Below are 23,229 nucleotides of genomic sequence, written 5' to 3' on the forward strand. Positions count from 1 at the left end.
ACAGTGAGGTGTCTGCGGTGAACACACTGCAGGTCTTACTTCCCTTCAGAGCCCCCAGGCACCCGAGAGGACTCGAAATGCAGGTTTACTGCACAGACACGTGGGTGGGAACTGATTCCCTGCGACGGGTCAGGGTGGCTGCGGCCTTGAACCCTAAGCCACCCGGTCCAGGATGTGCAGGCTGGGCCCGAGGAGTGCGAGCGGGTGCGTGCCAGCACTGAGGGGGGTGGGCAGGGTGACCCGACTCCAGGGTGACGTACTTGAGCCCCGGCCAGAAACACAACCAAGCCCCTTGGTCTGACACCCACTGAGGTGCCTTTTGGCAGCTACGGCACCGCAGCACTGACGGCTACAATTAACGTGATGACCAGGTGCCAAGCAGGTTACACGCATCGGCAAAGCCAGACAGCCCGCGGGATTCCTCCAGCGTGTAACCATGTGACTGCCAGCAGCGTGCCGTGCTCCAGGCCAGGCGCCGAGGATGCAGCGAGACACAGCCCCCAGCCCGGGGAGTCATGGTTTGTGGAAGGAAACAGACGGAAAAATAGGCCAGTAAACACAGAGGGGGCTCAACCAGTCCAGCCCCTCCCACCCAGGTCTACCCCTGCGCACAATCGCTCTTATGCTCATCCTGCGGACATTAACCGGGCCCTGCGTCAGGACGTGTGGGCGAATCCACAACCACAGCCATATTATTTTGTACAAATTACTTAAATTCCCTAAATGCTCCTCTCCTCATCGGTAACAGAGATTAATAATACTTAAAGTGAAGACTAACCAGGGCAATTTACATAAAACGCTTACCTTGGGATGAATAAAAATAAAATTAAGTAAATGAATGATGGTTATTGCTCTTTTCGTTAACCGCACGATAATTAGGTAGAATGCACAGATTTAGAGCATGACATCTCCCTGTATTTCTAATCTGTTCTCAGGAATGCACCTTCGAAACACCCAACCCTGAGGTCCCTTCGCTGCACTGATTCGTGACTGGAGGGTCGCCGGGGTGACCTTGTAATTTATTGCCCAAACCAGGGCACCTCTGAGAGTGGGCAGAACAGAAACGATTGGTAATCCCACTGGGATGACAGGGTAAACCAGGTGTACCACTCTGAGCAAGAGGAACTGCTGATCACAGTCCATCATGCACAGACCAAGTTCAGGGGCAAAGTCAGCAGCCCTCACTGGGCAGGGCATCCTTTTTCCCTTTTGCCAAAAGTTTTGGGAGGTGCCACCAACATCGAGACCAGGCCCAACTAAACTCCGACCTGGATAACAGCCAGCAACTGCACCCCCAAATCCCTAAGTTAGGACAGTCCATGTCCACCAACCCCAAGCGCACGCGCGCACACACACACACACACACACACACACACAGAGCTCTTCTCAAAACCTGAGTTAGAGTCAGCCCGGGCCCTGGCACCTGTCATCGCCCCTTGGTAGCTGAAGACTCCTGGACGCCCCCCTTACCTGAGGTGCCCCGCGCTGTAGAAGCGGGACTCGCCGTCGGTGGAGCGGACCACCTGCAGTGAGAACACGGGCTGCAGCTGCCTGAGCTCCAGCAGGACGATGGCCAGGTAATGGATGAAGAGCAGCGCATCCACCAGCGAGACCGCGTATTGCACGATGCCCTGGTAATTCCGGTCCCGGGAGTCCAAAATGCGGACCCCGTAGAAGAGCCAATAGGAAACCACAAAGAGGAAGATGAGGACCAACAGGAGGGCCCGGAACACGAACACCCGGGGCAGGTCGGCTCTCTGCTTGCGGAAGAAGAGGGCCCAGGTCCCGACGAGCAGGATGAGGAGTTTGAAGGCCACGGAGATGAAGAGTCCCTCGCAGATGGTGCCGCAAGGCTCCAGCTGGTCCCGCCACAGGATGGGGGGCAGCAGGATGAAGGCGACGGGGGTGAGGAAGACCAGGAGTCCGAGCGCCGCGGCCGCGGTGAGGCCCAGGTGGCGCTTGCAGTCCAGCCCCACGCTGTCCTCCAAGTCCTTGCTGATCCTGGCGATGTCCTCCTGCGAGATGCTGTGCTCCGAGGTGCCGGTGATGGCCGTGGTGGTCTCCCCCCAGTTGTCATCCTGACGGGAGAAAACAGCCAGGATGCAGAGCCGCGCGCAGCGGGTCATTCACAAAGGCCCCCTGCGGACACGGTGGGTGGGCGGGAGGTCCCACCCGCAGAACCCACCTGCCCGCCCGGGCTTCCCAGAACATTGAAGCTTAACGCGTTCAATACAGGACTTTTTAAACTTTAACAATCACCACTGTATCTGTTTACAAACAGATAGAATGCACTGTATCTATTTACAAACAGAGAGAGTGTAATGTGACCTTTTTGTTGGCTTGTTTGGGTGACCCATTATGACATGATTATCACCCCCTCCCTGTTGGAGTCCCCTGAGAGGCTTGGAGGGGCCTGGGGCTACCTGTTCTGCACTGACCAATCCTGTTGCTTGTTAGACTAACACAGGCGGGCCCACCTGTGGCACAAGGAGAACACCCTCCTCCCGTTCTCCACTCATGCCTGGGTCACGAAGGCTACAAGCCCACCTTCTGGAAGAGCCCTCCGGTAGCTCACCCAGCGGAAGGCATGGAAGGGAACTTTCCTTGCTCGGATCAAGGCTTACCTGCAGCGAGGACACGCTGTTTTTGGAGCTCCATGACGTTTCCAAGGCCCATTTAATAAATACCAGTGTCGAGCACTCCCTGGCAACGCTTCTCAAGGAACAAGCTAAGCAAATCCAAGCGACTCTGGCCAGGGCAGCTAGACCTCCTCCCACGACACACGTGCCCCTGGCAAGCTGAACCTCAGGGCCCGGGGGTACCAGGATCTCCACGGCGTGTCTGCCTCTTCCTTTCTCTCTTTTTAACTCTGAGGTGGTTTCTAGTTACAGCCAAGAGTCTTCATTGAACAAGACCCAGTTGTCAGGATTTTAAGCAATTTTGCTATTTCGCTGGCAACTCTGACTCCACCCCAGAAGCAACAACAGAGGAGGAGGCAATGAAAAGCCACATGGAGTCCAGGGGGTGGGCCTCGGGGATCCGTGTGTGGGATTTAACTGGGAAAAGGTCAGACGGCGGGAAATTAATGTGTAAGACACCAACTTTAAAAAAAATCTAGTTTCACAGCTGAATCAGCAAGATAGAGCTCTCACGACTGAACAATAACCTCTAACCTAGTAAGGATAAGAAATTGGATTCACAAAGTGCACAGGCCACGGCGAGGAGCGGGGTCGGGGCGAAGGGCCCGGCCTGTGAAGAGACAGTTCCTCAGTTTGGAAAGCGGCTGGAGCCCACACCATGAGGGAAGGGACCTTTTAAGACGAGGAAGCACCCAGGACTCCCAGACATCGCTGGAGGAAGCATAAGGCGCACAATCGCTCTTGAAAACCAGCCTGGCGCTTCCATATACATTTAAGTATATGCTGCACTGGATGGCCCAGCAGCTCCACTTCCAGGTTTTTATCAAAATAAAAGGAAAACATATGTCCACAAAAGACTTGTACGGGAATGTCCTTCACAGTTTTACTCTTCGGAGCCCAAAAATGGTGCAACCCAAATGCCTGTCGGTCAGGAGAACGCATAACAAATTGTGAGACATTTGTGCCCTGGGACACGACTCCGCAAAAATCCCGAAGGGGGAACCCGGAAACACACCGCAGCACGGAGAAATCTCCAATCATGATGCTGCGTGAAAAAAAGTCCAAATCAAAAGACTGTGATTCCAATTACGTGAAATTCTAAAACAGGCAAGACAAATCGACAGGGACAGAAATCAAAGCCGGGCTTGGAGAGGGGGATGGGGGAGACAGGGAAGAACATCAGAGAACTTTCTAGAGCAGTGATGGCGAACCTATGACACGCGTGTCAGAGGTGACACGCGAACTCATTTTTTTGGTTGATTTTTCTTTGTTAAATGGCATTTAAATATATAAAATAAATATCAAAAATATTAAGTCTTTGTTTTACTATGATTGCAGATATCAAAAAATTTCTGTATGTGACACGGCACCAGAGTTAAGTTAGGGTTTTTCAAAATGCTGACACGCTGAGCTCAAAAGGTTCGCCATCACTGTTCTAGAGCAATGGAAATATATTTATCGATAGGAGTATGGGTTATATGGGTTTTATTCAGCTCTTAAAGTTTACCAAACTGTACACTTTAGTCTGTTCATGTCTCTGTGTGTAAATTCATTTCAGTTTTTTAAAAAGAGCCGAAACTGGTTTGGCTCAGTGGATAGAGCGTCGGCCTGCGGACTGAAAGGTCCCAGGTTCGATTCCGGTCAAGGGCATGTACCTGGGTTGCGGGCACATCCCCAGTGGGAGATGTGCAGGAGGCAGCTGATCGATGTTTCTCTCTCATCAATGTTTCTAACTCTCTATCTCTCTCCCCCTTCCTCTCTGTAAAAAATCAATAAAATATATATTTTTAAAAAATAAATAAATAAATAAAAAAGAACAAAATCACAAGCAGGGGGGAAATTCAAAGATGGCACCTTGCTTTCGCACCAGTGAGTTCACGGGCTCCCTAAAATAACTGACCGGCTATGCTCTTAGTGAGGGCGCCGCGGGACTCCACTCCACGCGGTGTACGGGGCCTAGTCCTCGGTTGACACTCAATGCTGAAACCATGACCAGCGTCTTGCAGTCCTTTCGTTGGCCACCACACTCTCTGATTTAGCTCCTCACCTTTTTTTTTTCCTGCCAAAGCATCGCTAACTAAATCCCTGTCCATGTTAAGAATGCGTGCACATCTGAGCCTAAAAAAATGCAGATGGCTAAAGGGCTGTCTGGTTCAAGTTTGAGGTTCTTGGAACAGAAAGGATCGAAGACCCTCAAATCCATGTTCCTAGAGTTTCAGTGAAGAAGCTGAGGCCCACCAAGGTGACTACCAAGGTCACACAGCTGCTGAGTACAGCCTCCCAATGCATTTCCTATCGCGTCATCCTGGTGTCAACACCAATAGCTTCCCAACGGAGCTACAAGGCGCAGAGAAGCTGCAAAGAAGAAGTGCCTTCGCACGGGCCATCAGCACCTCTGGATCCACATCCAGAAGGGAACGGACCCCCTGTGGCACGGAGGGTGGTCCACTCAGGAGTGGCCCCATCCATCCAACCATCCCTCTGACCCTCTAGCCCCCGGCCCTCCCAGAGCGACGGCGGGCAGTGAGAGAGTGAGGACTACAGACGTTACTCATCCTGGACACACTCCACCCTCGTCCCGCAGCTGCAGCTCTGGGTCCCGAGGGCACCCTGTCTGCTCTGAGGAGCCCAGGTATCTGCTCAGAAATGCACATCTGTGTAACTCCACGTGCACACAGAGACTTCTCCACACAGCTGTATGCACACACCAGGTTATTTGGGGCCCAGGCTGGACATGCATCTATTTCCCGAGCTGGGGAGGGTATGCAAACATGTTTCTGAGTGTAGCTCAGATGTTTATTTAAGTCAGATGGGCTGCCGGAGAGTGGAGGCCCAGAGAGAAGACCCCACATAATGTTTTATAAAAATTCATAAATTACCAAAACAGTTGACTCTTGAACAATGTGGGGGTCAGGGACACTGACCCCCTGGCTCCGTCGAAATCTGCACATAACTTTGACTCCCCCCAAACTAAACTACTAATGCCTACTGTTGACCAGATGCCTTACCAATAACCCAAAGAATTAAGACACATTTTGTATGTTATATGTATCATATACTGTTTTCTAATAATAAAGGAAATTAGAGAAAATATTACTCAAAAAATCATAAGGATGAGAAAACACATTCCCAGGACTTAATGAAAAAGATCCACGTATAAGTGGACCCGCGACAGTTCAAAAGCCACTGTACTTAAAACACTGAGTGAGTTCACATAAAATCCTGATCTCCAGCCTTTCCTAAATATGGCAGGACCCAGGCCCACAGGCAGAACCCCTGCGCTCCTGAGCCGTGAGAAGCGTCTGGGTGCAGGAGCTGCTGCTCCCGACGGAGCAAATGCATCCTCGTGTGTCCCAGACCCCTCCCCGCTGCACGGCCCTGGCGCTCCTGATCCACAGACTGCTGCCCATCCCCATCCTGCCTGACACACTTTGGCCTTTTGTGTGTCCCAGGGCCTGTTTCGTCCACCTGTGCTTTCCTACCCGGCATCTAAGCACGCGGCCCCCAATCGATTTCATGTCCAGGAGTGATGCTCACTCAGGGCTGCCCTAACCGCCCGCTCTTCTCCCCACATGACTCGGGGTTTCCGAAAGGAGGGTCCTTTCCTCTTGTATCCTGTTCCACTTGCAGTGAGTCTCCGGACACTGAGCCCACACTTCTCCCTCCTCTGCCCTGGTGTCAGCCGAGCTGGCTTCTTTCCAACACGACTCATAGCAGGCCCACCGGCCACACTTCAGAAGCACCCGCAAGCTGGCCAGTGGCAGCACAGGCTGCCCGTAAGACCAACAAGAAACCACAGGACACAGATAAACTAGTTAACATGCTAGAAAAATAAAGGTAAAAACCCAAGAGAACCTACCGCTACAAGACTTAGGAAAACATCTGCCGAAAAGATGGAGGGGCCGTGTGCTTACAGACCACCCGGGACCCTCACCTGAGCTTCCTCCGTCCGCGTGGAGTCATTCCCCAGCAGGGGCTCCCCGGTGGGCGCCTGGATGGTGACAGCCTTTTCGGATCCTCGGCCATCTTTGCTCCGGGGTGATTTGTGCCTCTCTCTATTTCGCTCCCTGAAAAACAAAAAACAAAAAACAAAAAAAAAGAACATCATCAGCTAGCACATTTATCCCATGTTAATTAACTCTCATCTCTTCCAAATATATTGTAAATTTCGCTTTGAATTTAGGAAAATTACACACACACACACACTGGCAATACCCACCTACCGCCACTCCTCCTCCCCCACAAGGAGGAGGTTGATTTTAGCATTTTCTTCCTGCTATTCCAGGACCCCAAACAAAGACCGTTACACCTCCATCAACAGTGATCATATTTTTTCAAAGCCGAACTGGGAATTTCAGAATCTGTGGAGCTAAGGCACATTGTTATGGTAAAATGACGGCCTCGCTTTGGTTACAATTTGACTGAACTTGTTTTCTAGGCCCCGCCTCTGCCCTGATTTTGATTTTGATTGGGACAACACTGCAAAATCGTCAAGCTTTGGTCTGTCCAAAAAAATCTGGGACACACTGTCACCCTACACCTTTTGGACAAGAAGAAAGGAAATTCTAAACCAGCACAGAGAATCATTTACTCCTCATTCCTACGACTTCAAACTAAAAGTCATTCCCACAGGGTCCAACTGAACTGAAAGACAGCCACAGAAACAAACAAAAGCTGGGACAGATGATGCCAAGGTGTGTGTGTGTGTGTGTGTGTGTGTGTGTGTGTGTGTGTGTGTGTGTTCAGGTGTCCAAAGGACAACAGGCTGCTGGGTGATATTCATCCTGGGTGGTCTCCCCGGGTGACTCTGAGCACGTGCTGTGGGTCAGTCTTGAAACTGCAGAAAGAATCAATCACTGTGCAAACCTCAGAGGTCACAGCCTGGACGTCAACCACCCCGACTGGGAACAGTGAATGCAACCCAAGGAGCCAAGAGTGAGTTCCCTCAACCTCCTGTCCACAGGCCGCTGTGACATCAGCCCTCCTCCCTCCAACCACTGTCCTCACTCCCAAGCCTCCAGGCGGGACGGAAGCATGGCACCGCTGACCCTGGGGACCCTTCGGTACCCCCTTGGGGTCTTGCACAAGTTATTCAATCTCCGAAGGCCTCCGTTTCCTCCTCTGTGAGATGGGGATAATGACACTACCACAGAGGTCGTGCAGGCAGAGCTGAGGACAGGGGTGTGGCGGTAGGTGTAGCTACTATCATTATGGCTAGCACTTTTAGCCGAGGGCAAAGTGTGTACCTTGGCACAAAGAGATGTAAAATGAGCCATCAACACACCCTCACACCCCTTCCTGCCCCCCAGCACACCTTCCATTAACCTACTACTTAGCTAACAACACCACATGCAGGCGTCCTGTTGAAACTCCTACCTTATCAGGACGGCCCGAGGATCAGCATGGGCTAAGCCCTTCAAAGAGCTGGGAGGCTTCTGACTGTTTCGTGATAGCGACTTTAATCTCTAAGTAACTTACATCTATTGTAAATCAGAGTCCAGCAATAGATGTGTCTGGTCAACTCGGCTCACGTCAGCCAGGCAACCGGGGAAACAGCCCAGAGATCGGAGCGTCGCTGCCAGTCACTCCGCTCCACGCCCACCCCACTTCTTAGAGCACTTTACTGAGTGTGCGATGGTATTAATGTCGTTCTACCCCAACAATAACCTTGAGGCCAGTATTACTATCCCCATTTTACAGACGAGGAAACTGAGGCTCAAAGAGTTGAAGTGACTTCCCCAAGTCACAGTCCGTGGCAGAGGAGGGTCGGAACCCAGGCCTGTTCCCTGCCTCCACTGATACCCACTATGCTGCACTGATCTGAGAAGCCTTTAGGAGATTTTGCAGCATGAGCATTCCTACTGCCCATCCCCTCACCCTATCCCCGAGGAACTAGCACAGCTGTGAACAGGCCTCTGAAGCTACTGCTAGGAGTCAGGACTGGGCTGTGGCCGAGGACAGCACAACGCAGAGTGGGTGGCCAACACTCTGCCCAAAACAATCACTTGCAAAGGACTCACTGTGAGAACCACAAACAACTGGGGAGATCCGCACCTGCCAGAGTTAACTGCTCGAGCGAAGTCTGGAACCGCTGCTCCCAGGGTCCCCCGCCTCCAGGCCAGACCAGGAGCCTCCTGTCCGATTTCACTCTTGTTCCCTTTCCCCACCCGCTCTCATCTCTGTCGCTCTCTCTGCCATCAGCCACGTCACATGCCAGCCTCACCCATCCACCTCGTCGCCGGTCCCATGGGTCAAGTCCTGCGACGGTACAGATTCCAGCGGAAGCAACAGTCTTCCACCGAGTGCAGCTGCCCCAGGCAGACAGCAGGTGGGGAACCAGCAGGGTGGCAACACCCTCCCAGGGACCCGCCATCACTCCAACCGCACCCACCCAGCCTGACTTGTGAAGGCCCACAGCACCCAGAGAGACGCGGCGGCCTCAGCTCCTCTGGTCCCATCGGGGTAAGCCAGAGAAGAGCCATCTGATCGCCCAGGAGGGTTTCTCATTCCCAGAGCAGAAACCCCAGACCAGCGCTTCTCAGAACCCAGTGCAGAGAAGCCGCGGGGTGCGGGTGTGGGTGCAGACTCGCTGGCGCCACCCTCAGAGGATTCCTCTGGAAGGGAGACAACAGGAACGGCATTTTCCACCAGCGCCCCAGGTGACCCAGGAACCGGTCCCCAAGGCTCTCCCACCACCTGCCCCCGGGGAAGGGGCTGTTGGACTAGCTGCTTGGAAGTCGGCCTGTCGGGGAAGTGTCCTGTATACAGCAGGGGCTCACTCATGGGTGTGACACTCAGCTGTCCGATGTCCCAGTGTCCAGCGGCTGCTTTATTAAACCAGCGCTGGGTGGAGGCGGCTGGGAGGAGGGCTCAGGGCAGCGTGTGTGGGACAGAGGGACGCAGGGCAGCGCGCATGGGACAGAGGGACGCAGGGCAGCGCGCATGGGACAGAGGGACCCAGGACAGCGGGCATGGGGCACAGGGACCCAGGACAGCGGGCATGGGGCAGAGGGACCCAGGACAGCGGGCATGGGGCAGAGGGACCCAGGACAGCGGGCATGGGGCAGAAGGACCCAGGACAGCAGGCATGGGGCAGAGGGACCCAGGACAGCGGGCATGGGGCAGAGGGACCCAGGACAGCGGGCGTGGGACAGAGGGACCCAGGACAGGGGGCATGGGACAGAGGGACACAGGGCGAGAGCTTCCTCTGCACAGTCAAGTGAGTGTGAAGATCGTCCTAGCAGCTCAGCAAGGGCCGAGTTGTGCCGTCCTTGTATTAAGGGAGCAAGAACTGCCCTACGGCTTTTAGGGAAAGCAGGGTCCTGAAAGCCTGCTCCGGGAGGGTCTCTGAGCCGGTGCTGAAGAGCAAAGTCCAACACCGGCCAGCGCTTCCCTTACAGAGCTGCAAGCCACAGTGCGGCTGCCTCAACGCCCAGACCCCGGACGCCCATCCCAACAGCGCCCAATGCCCCAACTCCAGGAAAGTGCCCAGTGCGCCCTGGGCAGGGCTCCCAGGGAGGACCATCAGGGGATGCAAACAGGAGACGGGGAGTAAGGCGACCAAACCCCTGAGAGAAACACGTGCACCCTGGGGTGTTGGCAGCTCCGCCGGAGCGGGCCGGGTCACCTGTGTGCCTGCCTTTGCCGAGCAGGGGTGTCACACAGGAATCTGGTGTCTTTATCGCCGAGTCTGTTTCCATGCGACAGCTGCCTGTGTGAGTCAAGATAAGCGCATCTGTGCACGTGTGCGCGCGAGGGGCGGGCGGAGCAGGCAAGGGCACGCAGCGGCCCGGCATGTGCCTGTGCCTGCGCGTGTGGAAACGCACCTACTGAGGCGCTCCTGGAGCTGAGCCCTTGGTGGCGGCTGCAAACCCCTGGCCCCCCAGCCGGAGTCCCTGGCGAGTCCCCCCGCCCCGGGTCCCACTCAGTCGGCATTTCCTGGGAAGAGGATTTGGCGCGGTGTCTGCTGTTTGTCTTTCTATTTGGGGAAAGCCGGCCCCACCGGGTACCCCTCCCTTTCCTTCTCCACCACCACCCACTAGCTGCCCTTTCTGTCCGCTGCCGGCTGGGGCCCGGCTGCTTCCTCTCCCACTGACTCTGAGGCCTGGGAACAAAGCCACCGTCCCCCGCCCTCCACAGCCCTCCTCTGGACAACGCGTTTTAGCGAATCAGTCACATGAGTTACCCTTCATTTCCTTTTCTTTTTTCCCTGCCAGTTACTCCTGCACAGCCCAGGGGAGAGGGCGGGCTTCCAAAGGGCCAACCAGTGGGCCTGAACCTGCCTACAGCACCCACTAGCCTTGGAACCGCAGACAAATCGTGGTGCCTCTGGGCCTCAGTCTTACCACCTGGGGAATGGGGGTGCCACTGCCCACGATGCTGGGAGGGCTGGGAGGGCTGTGAGGATGCGGGGTGAGGACCGATGTCCTAGAGGGCACTCTGCAAGTGGTCCTGAACAAGGCCGGCCGCTGCTGTACTGAACTCGGGGAACTGGGGCTCCGAACCCAAAGGTTTGGCGAGGTCGGCCCACCCTTTTCCCAGCAAGTTAACTGACACCCTCTGGAGAGGGCAGACATCGCAAAACCAGCGCACTGACCTCTTTGCTAGAAAAGAGTCACCTGTCGTCTGCTTGGAACCCAGGTGCCCTCCCCAGATGACCACGGTGTCCCCGTGCACCCCAAGTTTGGCACACTGACTATTCCTCTCCGGTGGAAGGTCTAGTGAAATTACCCTGAGAGCAAGGCCTGCCCCTCTCCTCCGCTTCCATCCCATTCCCCTGGAGTCCTGAGCAGGGCGGCCTGCACAGGGACACTGCTGGGTGGCGGTCTCTCGGCTGGCCCCGGGGCCGACTGGCACGGCCGTGGAGGGTGCTGTTATGGCCTCACCGGCTGTCACCTGCTCCACAGTGACGCGCCCCACGGGCCCTCAAGCAGAGAGTCACCACAGGTGGGCGATGCTCATTCTAAATAAAGAGCCAGAGTGACCCATAAATCTTTAATGGCCAACCCTTCCCCGCAGCTTTCCCCGAGCAGGCGCTCGGTAACATCCCCTGATTAATTCATTAAACGCGTCAGCTTGTATCTTCGTTTGCGAAGTACTTTCCACATGAGTCCTAGAGGTACTCAGGGTCCTACGTGCTCTTTCCATGCGAAGTTACAGTCTTTTAATTTTTCGCACGGGCACGGCGGTCCTGGATCAATTTCTGGGGCCCCAAGAGGCCTCAGGACACAGCAGAGCAGGGGCCCTGATGCATGACAGTCAGGACATGCGTGTAGATAAAGGACACTGGACGGTCCCGCCTCAGAAGGCTGCAAGGTGTCCCCCTTATTCAGCTCTGAACACCACGGGACCCCAAGTCCAGCTCCATCACTGTGGTGTGGGGAAGGGAAGCTTGGCCCAGAGATGAGGAATTGCTTTTTCCAGACACGTCCAAAGATGCGCTATTTTGAAAGAGCTGTTTCTAGTAGATATTTTTTTAAACTAATTTGATATGTTTACCCACTGGGTGAAGTCTGTGATGACACTGTTATCAAGGGAGGCTTACTGAGCTCCAATGCAACTTTCCCCCCAAATGTTTAGGTTTATAACAGCCATACATGAAAACTCAGAGAATTATGAAAGTTTAAGAAAAAATATCCCCACGATCCTAATAATCCCAGAGACGGATTCAGATCCCTAATAACCCCACAGATGGACACGGTCAGTACGCTAACATTCATCTTATCACAAGAACATAGAGCTACGATAACATACAAAGTTGTGAATCTTGTTTTTTACAACATGGCCTCACGAACATGTTTTCATGTCTTTAAACAATCTTTGCTAACCGTCCTTTTACTCTTTTGTTCCATTCATATTTTTAATGGCAAAAGACACATTAGGCAAAGACTGAATGAGTACAGAAAGATAACGGAGACATGAGTCTTCTGTCAGTCACCGTCTGTGTCCCGCCCCTTCCCTGTGGCGGACACTCCTGGCTGCCGGAAGAGTGTCCTTCCGGACCTTTCTGCGGGTGTATCTGCATCCGGCTGCTTGTAGGAGGACCTGCTCAGTCAGGGAGGCACCGCTGCAGTCACCTTCCCAGGCCACGCAGGCTGGACCACAGGGGGGCCTCTGGGCGGTGGCCAGTTGTGGCCTTTGACTGGGGCTTAAATGCCAAGGCCATTCATCGCATTAATGCAGCCACTGGTCAGCGACCTCCTACTGTGCGCTGTGTTCAATGCTTAGCCTCATGGAACCCTCTCCACAGCGCTGTGAGGAGGGTCCTGCTATGCCCATTTCACAGGTGAGCCTGAGGAAGGGGCAGCACCGTAATTTTGCCAACTTCATCCCCTCTTCCTGACATGCCAAACACTCAGTAGGTCTGCAGTACAGCAGGCTCGGTGAACACCCATGCACGCCTGTGTGTCTGCTCAGAGTGGGGGTTAGCCCCCAGTACCTAGGACAGCAATTTCAAAAGCCAAACGGACACCGGGCCAATCCCACTTCATTGCACAAGCCTCGTGTCAAATGCAAAATGGACCCTGAGTCAGCAGCTCTGGCTGCAAAGCAACAAATTAACATGTTTTTTTCAAATTTTCATTTCCATTCTTGGCAAAGCTGTGGAGAACTGTCATCTATGAGAAGGACTTGGAAATGGGAAAACATTTCCACTGCAGAGAGAAACTCTCGTTTAAAATCAATTGTGAGAAATTAAGGTCATCAGCGGTAATGGAAGCAATAAAATGCAACTTGGTGGCGTGGTTACGCCCCACACCAGTTAAATGCTCCGTAAGCTCGGCTTCTCAGGCACCGGGGACTGAGCCACGGGCACCCGCAGCCCTGCACCCTGCCACCCTCCCCACCAAGGAAAAGTGGAGCCGTCCACCGCGTACGTACCCCTGCCTGTGGGATTTCTTCGAATGACCGGAATAGTAAGAATATCCAGAATACGTGGACTCGGTATCCATAGCAATGGCCAGCTCGCTCTGGATGAAGGAGCAGGTGTTGTTTCTCCGGCGAGGTAGAGAGTTTCACCAGCGGGGTTCCTGACACCTCAAAGGGCCTGGGAGTCAAGGAGCCACTCGTCCACAGGAACAAATTCTGGGAAAAAGGGGAGAAAACAGCTGTCAGCCTTCAAAGCCAACCTCTAGGGCCGGAGGGTAATGAGAGCAGCGCCTCCTCCTCCTCCGGGGTCTCCATGCTCAGGCAGCAACAAGCTTCCGGGGCATCTGGGAGGGAGACAGGTAGGTGACAATCAAGCCACGCCCCACCCCACCCCACCCCCACCCCCCAGCAGCAGGAAAACCGGAGGCAGGTGAGACCTGGCCCTGGGCCATTTCCCGGATACAGCCCGGCCCCCACAGGTTCAGGCTGTGGGTAGAGGCTTCCCACAGCCCTGACACGATACCCGGCCCCCACTGCCAGTTTGCTGGTTACAAAAACAATACCCAGGAAAGTCACTTTAAAGGGATTTGCTCATAGTTTCCAAAGGCCAATCTAAAAGGGGAAAAAAGTTCTCAGTCTCTTTAACCCAGGAACCCGAATTCCTGAGAATTTATCTTAGGGAACTTATTTCGTTTTTAAAGGAAAGTTATAATTACTGCATTCTCTGTAGTAGTAAAAAGCTAGAAACCATCAAAGTGCCCCAACACAGAGGAATAGGTTTATCCACCCAAAGAAATACCATGCAGCTGGCTACCGTGATGATGATGAAGAATGGAGATGTTTACGATGGTGTGGCTACTGTAAAAAGCAGGCTACCGGGCTGTGGCGACCACCGAATCCACACGGCAGTTACAACCCCGTAAAACCACGCGGTAGACACGCGGATGAGGGGGGACATCAGAGAAAGGGAGCAGGCGATTGATGAGTTGCAGGCGCCTCGCTCTTTCCCCACATTTGCATTAGATGCCGCTTGGCAATAAAAATAAATGAGAAACATTTCCAAGTAAATTCCTGAGTCCCACACGCCAACTTCTAGAACACCCGGGATCTGAGAGTGGCGCCTCTCCCTTGCACCCATCAGCCCAGAGCTGGGCTCCACCCCACAGGCCTCCTCCTTCCAGGGCCCTGGAAGCTCACACTGCAAACAGCCAGTGAGAGAAGGGCCAGGAAACACAAAGGACCTGCAAATGCCATGCCCCTGTCCCTGGCAGGGGGCAGGCCAGGCTCCTGGCCCCAGCAACCACCACCCCACCACCCTCAAAGGGCGCGCTTCCCTCCAGGGTCTGTGACCCAAACCTCGCCTCCTTGGCCCTGGGTGCCGTGACTGGTCATTTCCATCCTCCTCCGCCTCAAGGGGCCAGGTGAGAAGAGGGAGACCTGGTTCTAGCAGAGGTCTCCCCAGCCTAGTACAGCCTGGGACTGGCCACTGGCCTCGAGCGTGTTTCCTCAATTGTCCAACCAACCAGCCACCATCTTCCCGGGTTGATCTGAAGACCTAAGCAGATGCAGTATCCGGAGCTGGGTGCCAATCCAGGTCTCACTGGCTTATTAGCTGTGTGACCTCAATCGTAGTACTAACCCTCTCTGAAGCTGCATCCGTAAAAGGTATGTAACAGGGCTGCTGGGAGGAGGGAAGAGCTACACGTGTGAACGCTCCCAGCCGTGGCTCCAAATACTGGACAAATGAAAGTCGTGACTCCCAGGATGCCCGTCCCAGGTCCAGAACCTGACGCCCTCCTGTCTTTCTCAGGAGAAGGAAAGCTGTGGGCAAGGAGCAGGCAGAGCAGTGCCCAGGCGGTCTTCCCACCCCGGAGGCTGGCCTGCAGGCAGGTGGCCCTGGGCTGGCATCTCAGCCCACTGGTGGCTAAGGAGCTGTCACCTGAGCAGGGCAGGCTCCCTGGGGAGCCTCGGGCCTCCTCGTCCAGTAAGGAGAGAGCAGCAGCCTACTTTCCGGGATGACTGTGAATGTGAAAACAGATGACAAATGTTGTAGGCATTTTGAAAAAAGGTTAGTTCTGCTCTCGGACCTACCCCCACTTTTCCTAGAAGACTTTGCCAGCCTGTTCATCATTTATGCTCCCTCCTCTGCCTCCCACCATTTTCACGAGCAACTTCCACGGTTTTCAGCACCTCAGATTCTCACTCCTATCTGCTCGGGGCTCTGCTGCGTGTTACCTGGCAGCCACCGGCATCGGGAGGTGGGCCAAGCTGCCAGGCCTGCCCTGAACCAGCCTCCTTCCCCGAAGGCCCTTCGCTCTGCTCTCCACTGACCCGCAGGCTCCATCGCCGGCGCTTCGCCCAGAACCGTGACTGCCGCTTCTCCGTCCAGAATTCACACCCACAACACCTGCCCTTTCTCTGCCTTCCAAACCGGAATTCCTGATGGCCCTTCCCAGCCCAACTTCTAGCTACCACCTGCTGCCAGGGGGTCTCAGGCGGCCCAGGTCCCGCAGACCCGGCTGGCCCCGTCCAGGCTTCCTGGCCATGACTCCAGGGGCACACGCTCACCTGGCCGGGCTTGTTTCTCCCCTCGGGCGGGCGGTTGTGAGCATCCACGGGGACTCCCTACGTGACGCCTCTGGCACCTGGTAACGCACATGTCAATCCTCTCCCCGCTCTACCAGCGAACGCCATTCTTCATCCTCATTAAAAATCCTGGCCGTCCATTAGGGCAACTCCGGCACGTCCCGCCAAGGAAATCCTGTGTTTCTCTCTCTCCCTCTCCCTTCTGCTCTCTTTGGGAAAAGGCTGTACCCAACCTTACCAGCCGCCCTTGTCCAGTTTCTCTCCCACAATTCCTGCCTGCACCTATCACAGGGGGGTCTGCAGGTGCTGCCACTTCCCCAACTGTCACCGCGATCCTCCATCCTCTCCTCTGAAGAGCTCTTAGCCGGCCAGCAACTGCGATGAGCCTAACCCAAAGGTCACGTCCCTGTCCTCCTTTCCCTAGATCTTAGCCTATCTATCCACCCACCCACCGCCAATTCATTAAGCATCTGGAGAGACCCACTGGCAAGGCCGGGGCACAGCCACGCCAACGCACACAGCACAGCGTCGCCATCAGTGCGATGCACTGACACTGCTCCTCTGTGCGCCCTCCCCTCGCCCCGTCAGGTTATCCCTCAAGACGCAAACTCGCCCACTCTTCCCCAGCCGTGGATTTACTCTCACAGGAGATCCTTGAGACGAGAGCTACTGTTTACCCCAGGACACTCTGAACACAGAGGTACCAGCAAGTACCGCCCCCAATGCTCTGTTCCCACGCAGGTGCTCTGCCGCACCCGGGAGTCTCATCCATCACCCTCACAACACGCTCCCTGTCCAGGCCGACCCTTTCCCCTTTCCTCCGTCAGGGCGATGTAATCACCCTACCTCCCGGAGGCTCCTGTAACTCCACCCCGTGCCATTTCCATCCTCCCCGCCTCATCCCTCACACCCTCCCTCACCAAGTGCCCTGGTCCTCCAGGACCTTTCCCTCCACCCCCCTCCCGTTCTCAGCCGCCCACTTCCTCCGGGGCTAACCTATTACAGAGCCTGCAGTCTCCTCACTGAACCCAGTCTTTAGAGCCCAGGCCCCTTCTTCTGCATCAGACTGTTCCCATTATCACTATGAACTCCTGTCCGAGACCTAAGGGGGGATTAAGAAGCAGCAACAGGCAGCCCAGTGACAAAAGTCCAGAGTGAACTCATCTTAACAGCCAATGTCAGAGCTTCAGTAGACAGCAGTCCCCTCTTATCCACAGGGGACACCTTCCAAGACCCCCGGCGGATGCCTGAAACCGCGGATAGTACCGAACCCTGTGTATTCTTTGTTTTTTGCTATACACACATACCTATGAGAAAGTTTAATTTATAAATTAGGCACAATAAAGAGACTAACAACCATAATAAGTGGAACAATTGCAACAATATACTATAATAAAAGTATGCGAATGTGGTCTCTCTCGCAAGGTATCTTAGAGCACCGTGCTCCTCCTTCTTGTGAGGCCGTGAGATGACACAATGCCCAGGTGATGAGCTGAAGTGGGTGAATGAGATGCTATTAAGTAAAACAATGGCCACGAAAGCACTGAGCTACCTCGTGGTGGATCTGATAACCTACTCGACCACTAAGTGGCTAACGGCGGGTAGCATCTATGGCAGTGATGGCGAACCTTATGACACACGTGTCAGAGGTGACACGCAAGCTCATTTTTTTGGTTGATTTTTCTTTGTTAAATGACATTTAAATGTATAAAATAAATATCAAAAATATAAATCTTTGTTTTATTATGGTTGCAAATATCAAAAAATTTCTGTATGTGACACAGCGCCAAAGTTAAGTTAGGGCTTTTCAAAATGCTGACACGCTGAGCTCAAAAGGTTCGCCATCACTGATCTATGGCCTGGATCCTGGACAATAGGACAATTCACCTCTCAGGCGGGATGGAGTGAGATCTCACCACCCTACTCGGAATGGCATGCAATCTAAAACTTATGAATGGTTTATTTCTGGAATGTTCCATGTAATATTTTCAGACAGCGGTTAACCGCGGGTAACGGGAACCCTGGAAAGCGAAACTGTGGGTCAGGAGGGACAACGGTGTCCTGAGGCTTATCACGCAGTGACAATATTTACAAGATACTAGTAGTTTCCTTGTATGTACAAGAAATGAGCAGAGCTCAGATAAGGCCAGAGGGCTGCCTTATCAGGAAGGCAATGAAGTGAAAGAGAAGGAACCAGATTCCCGGGGTGATAGCCCACAGGCCGCTGCATGGCCGGCGGGGATGGTGTCGTAAAGGCGCTAACAGGGATCCTGGAATCTGGAGCTGTCCGACTCCTGGCCCAGCGTGACCTTTCACATCACAAGCAGATGTCACTTCCTGTAAGCCCCTCCCGGTCTAGCCTGGGCCCTTTCGCAGCAGCCTGTACTTTTGCTTTACATCACAACGTCCAGTTCTCCATCTGAGCGGGTACCTTTTGCAGGGACGGTCAGCTCCAGGAGGGCAGCGGCCACCTTCGTCACCCCCTCTCCAGCCCCGAGGACCTAACAGGCACGCGGTGCGCGCTGAGTGAAGAGTGGCCGTCCTCAGGAGGTGAAGGCCACGCATGGACTGTGCAAGACACCGTAGAGATCGATCGCCTGCCTTACACCCCCATTTTCTGGAGGAGGGAAAGGTGCAGGGTTCGATTCGGCGGTGATGACAACCACCTGGAGCCGCGCTGCCTGCTGCTCACACACCTGTCTCACGCAGACCCGCCCTGGCCAGCCGCCTGCCCCGCCCGCCTGTCCATATCCCCCGCCCGCTGCAGGCACCGCAGGAGGCAGACACCGGGACAGGGCAGGGCTGGCACACCACGTCCACGGAGGCACGGAGAAAAGCGAAGTGAAGACTGGTGGCCTCGAAGGGAATCGTCCCCAAAAGTCATGTTCATGAACAAAAACTATACCCACTCCTTAAATGGAGAGTGCAGAGCCATCGGACGGAAATGGCGTGTTGCGGTGAGGGCGGCAGTAAACAGACGCTGACCTTCATGGAAAGGAAATTATAGAAACATCCACAGCTCTGCCTGGAGTTGTTAGGTAATTAAGGGCACTGGTTTGCAGGGTAGAAGGTTCCCTTGCAAGGGGTACAGAGACACACACTGAACTTAAAGGGCTGCGGCCTTCACTCCCCTCCTACAGTGGGTGTATTTCTAAGGGAAAGAGTTTCTGTGGACATTACTTTAAATACTTAATTTTCATCATATATATCATTCTAAAGGGTTCATTGTTACTCTTACTACGCTCTTTTACTTTATTTGTATTGTTGACACTATTACAGATGTCCCCCACCCCACCCCTTTGCCCACCTCCCCCCAGCCCTCTCCTCCCATTCCCCTTTTCCTATGTTTAGAAGCTAACATTCTTCTCACTGATATGGACCTCCAGGGGAAAATGACAATTTAAATCATTTTGTTTAGAGTCAACTTTTCTTCTACAGAAGAGAAGCAGTGAGCGCAGGCTCCGGGGTTAGACTGTCACTGTTCACATCCTGGTCCCGGCACTTAGCAGCTGTGTGACCTCAGATCAAGTTGCTTAACCTCTCTGTGCCTGTCTCCCTACCTGTAACGAGGGGACTCTATTTTACTGACCTTATAGGCTCATGGTGGCTATTAAGTGAGATGATTCGTATAATTTAAAACGGTGCCTGGCGTGCGGAAAGCAGCCACAACTGTTAGAGCATTCTTCTCCTTCTTCCTCAGGAAAGTGAAATTCTCTCAGTTACGATCCCTTTGCTTGGCATAGGACTTGAGTATCACTGTCGTTGAACTTACGTACCTTTGGGGGTCTATAATAGTCTATCTTTAATGAATACCATTAACTGTAGCTAAGTAACGTAATGATTTCCATCCTGTTCCTTGCGGGCCTCCTTTCACTGCTCCCAGGTTGGAAGTGAATTATCGCAGAGATCAGAGAAGACTGGACGTGTTTTACGGGGTTTACTTGGCGGACCCCGGGGCTGTAAGGGCGGGTGTGGAGAACTACGGCAAGGTCTGCAAAACATTTTGCTGAACGTGTGGTCTGTAGACCGTCAAGCATCCAGGTCACTGATGGAGGGGTCAGAGGGCACGTGGCACTTACGACAAATCTCATGATCCTTTCGTTACAACAGAACTTCTTATATGTGAACTAGAGGCCCGGGGCACGAAATTTGTGCACAGGTAGGGTCCCTACGCCTGGCCGGCAATCAGGGCCAATCAGATTCTCTGCCTCCCTGCCTCCTCCTTCCCTAGCTCCCTCAGCACCTGGCCAGCTCGCCAGCACCCCGCCCCCTCCCCCACCTCCCACCCCCCAACCCCCGCCGCCAGTTGCCTGCCATGTTCTGCACCAGCCCCTAGTGGTCAGCACACATCAGAGCGAGCGATGGAACACCCAGTCTCCCAAACTCCTGAGGGGACACTTTGCATATTAGCCTTTGATATAGATAGATAGATAGATAGATAGATAGATAGATAGATAGATATAGATAGAGATATAGAGATATAGATATAGATATAGATATAGATATAGATATAGATATAGATATAGATATAGATATAGATATAGATATAGATATATAGATATAGAGATAGAGATATAGAGATAGAGATAGAGATATAGATATAGATATAGAGATAGAGATATAGATATAGATATAGATATAGAGATAGAGATATAGATATAGATATAGATATAGATATAGATATAGATATAGATATAGATATATGATTCTGGGCCACCATTCACAAGGAAAGAAACGTCAACCCCATTTACCTGTCTTGCCAATGGCTTCAGCTCACCTTCCCAGAATAACTGCTTGGCTTGAGTCACTGATGACCTCTAAAACACCCGAGCAGCTCAGGGCAGATTTCTGAGGAGTTGCGAATAGTTCACGTGTCTGGGGCTCGATGGTGTATATTTGCTCTCAAGTGACCCCTCTGTCCAATGTGATAAGGGCCATGCAACCCAAATGGGAAATGCTAGACATTCCGCAAAATAGATCTCACAGGACTACCTCTCTGAAAACCCCATGGCGCCGGGTCCAATGCCTGCTCTCCAATAAGGGGGATGCAGGACAGCGATGGAGACCGACAGCAGAACACACATGCACCCTTTCATCAGGCTTCAGACAGACCCAAGGCCCTCAGAGAACCATGGACCAGCCCCAAGTCCACCTAGTCCTGTCTTGTCCCCCTTCTGGAAAATAGCTTGGCACGACGCCCAGATCACTTGCCCATACCCAGCTGGTCCCATAACCACAGCTAGTTCCCTTTACAGATCGAGGATGTGTGAGGGACTGTTTCAAGTCATTTGCACGTAATATCTCACTTAATTCTCAGACCAAACCTTCTAAGGGAGGTAAAATGTTAATTTCACACTACAGTTAAGGATACCAAGGTCACACAAGTGGAGTCGAATTCCAGAACCTGTGCTCTGAGCTATGGAAAAATGTATAGCTGTGCAGCAATTACCAGAACTATTTACTTACACAGCGGAGGGTGGGCAACGATCGTAAACGGTCCCCACTTAACACGTAAGCCATAAAGAATGCTGCCATTTCAACTCCTACTCACAGGTTCAGCATCCCAGGCACTGGGTGTTAGGGGGGGAGGGGGGCTGTCCAGGAGAAAAGAAAGGAGCTCACAGCCCAAAGGTGAAAACTGCGTACAAAAATACAATGTGATAAGGGCCATGCAACCCCAACGCGGCTGAGGCCTGGGCCAACCAGCAGTGCATGTGGCTGTGTGAGGGAGAATGCCCTCCTCACGCAGGGCCTGCTTACTCCTCAGCAGAGCAGGGCCCCCAGGAACTGTGGCCAGGTAAGAAAACCCCCCTTTATGGTTCCGGCTGGTCACTCGAACACATCACAGGAAAAAGAGGCTGCCTGGCAAGCCGTCCTTGCCAACAGGCCGTTGGCCAAGTTCTCATCCCATGTTATTCACAAGGTGAGGTGCAACCCAGTCACACAGCCAACACTGCGAAGTGAAAATGTCACACTAATTATACTTAGACACCAGCGTTTGGGAAATGCTACCTGCTCGCGGATAGGGGAAGAGTGTTATTTCTTTGAACTCCAGACTCCACCAGTTTCCTCCCACAAATCAAAGCCCCAACGATATCACATTGATTTAATTTGCCTCTAAGAACTCTAATTAGCGGCTACATAAAATGACTAATGACACCTCCCTGCACGCCGACAGTGGCTGCCCTCTCACTATGAGGGCCTAGGAGCTGTGTAATCAAACGACCCACTGAAGGCGAATGCTCATTAGCGTTGTTGACGGGCGACCCAAGTTATAATATTTCCAGCAGCCCTGTAAAACTTACACACATGCAGCTGAACACGCCAGCTTCTTTACAGCCGGCTAGCCTTTGGAATACGTGTCTAAAAGTGCACTCATTTCCCACCGCAGGCCCTGGGGTGGGGGGGAGGGGGGGGAGAAGGGTTCACAAAACGCCAAGTGCCAGCCACACCATCGCCATAACAAAGCGCCCTGGCGTCTCTTAACGAGCAGATGAAAGAGCTCGCAACACCTCGCAGGTACCTGGTTGGAAGATGTGAAAACGGAGCCACAGATTTCTGGGCTCCCAGTCTCCCTCCCAGCTCATCGCCGGCCGCCAGGCCGCGGCTCCGCCCCACTCCTGCCTGCGCCACCGACGCGTTTAAATTTTCATAAACTTCACACTCCCCTGGGCGCGCTGCTGGGGGCAGTTCAAAGGCTGCAGCCGGGAAGGAGGTCCGGCCCCGGCGAAGCGGCCCGGGCGCGGGGAGGTTTCCTCCAAGCGGGTGCCCGGGCAGCGGTTTGCCGGCGCCTTCAGCTCCACCCCGGCGTTTTTGAAAGTAAACTCCTACCTGCCTGTTGCGCTCGGCGATGCGCCACCGGACTCGTCCCCCGGCCTCGGACTCGCCCCCCCTCCCCCCTCGGCCTCCGGGGCGGCTCAGATTTGGAAGCGGGTGTGAGCACAAGCCAGCTCTGTGCCGGCTTCTGGCCGCGGGCCGGGCGGCCCCCGGACGCTGGCGGTTACCGGGTCGAGCCCGCGGCGGGGTGGGGACCAGGGTGCGCGCCCGGCCCCCGGCTCCCGGCCCGCACGGCGGATGCGGCCGCCCGGTGCCTCCAGGATCGCCCGGCCGTTCCCTGCTGGCCGCCGGAAAGCGCACC

General features: G+C 53.9%; 1 protein-coding gene across 3 annotated transcripts in view; it reads right to left on the bottom strand.

The window, feature by feature from the left end:
- The window catches only part of VANGL1 (VANGL planar cell polarity protein 1), a 42,751-nt gene that overhangs the window by 19,071 nt on the left and 451 nt on the right, over window positions 1-23,229 (bottom strand). For 2 of the 3 annotated variants that reach the window (XR_009449764.1, XM_059673324.1), the window contains exons 1-4: window positions 22,923-23,036; window positions 13,518-13,721; window positions 6,574-6,706; window positions 1,471-2,078 (exon numbers count right to left, since the gene is read on the bottom strand). Coding sequence is in view for 2 of the 3 variants with exons in the window: in XM_059673324.1 (XP_059529307.1) it covers window positions 1,471-2,078; window positions 6,574-6,706; window positions 13,518-13,588 (812 nt within the window). In the remaining variant the exon portion in view is untranslated. Of the gene's footprint in view, window positions 1-1,470; window positions 2,079-6,573; window positions 6,707-13,517; window positions 13,722-22,922; window positions 23,037-23,229 lie in introns of those variants that run through there. The other variant, XM_059673325.1, reaches the window with a different exon arrangement.

Source organism: Myotis daubentonii, chromosome 18 (assembly GCF_963259705.1).
Source record: "Myotis daubentonii chromosome 18, mMyoDau2.1, whole genome shotgun sequence".
Lineage (NCBI taxonomy): Eukaryota > Metazoa > Chordata > Mammalia > Chiroptera > Vespertilionidae > Myotis > Myotis daubentonii.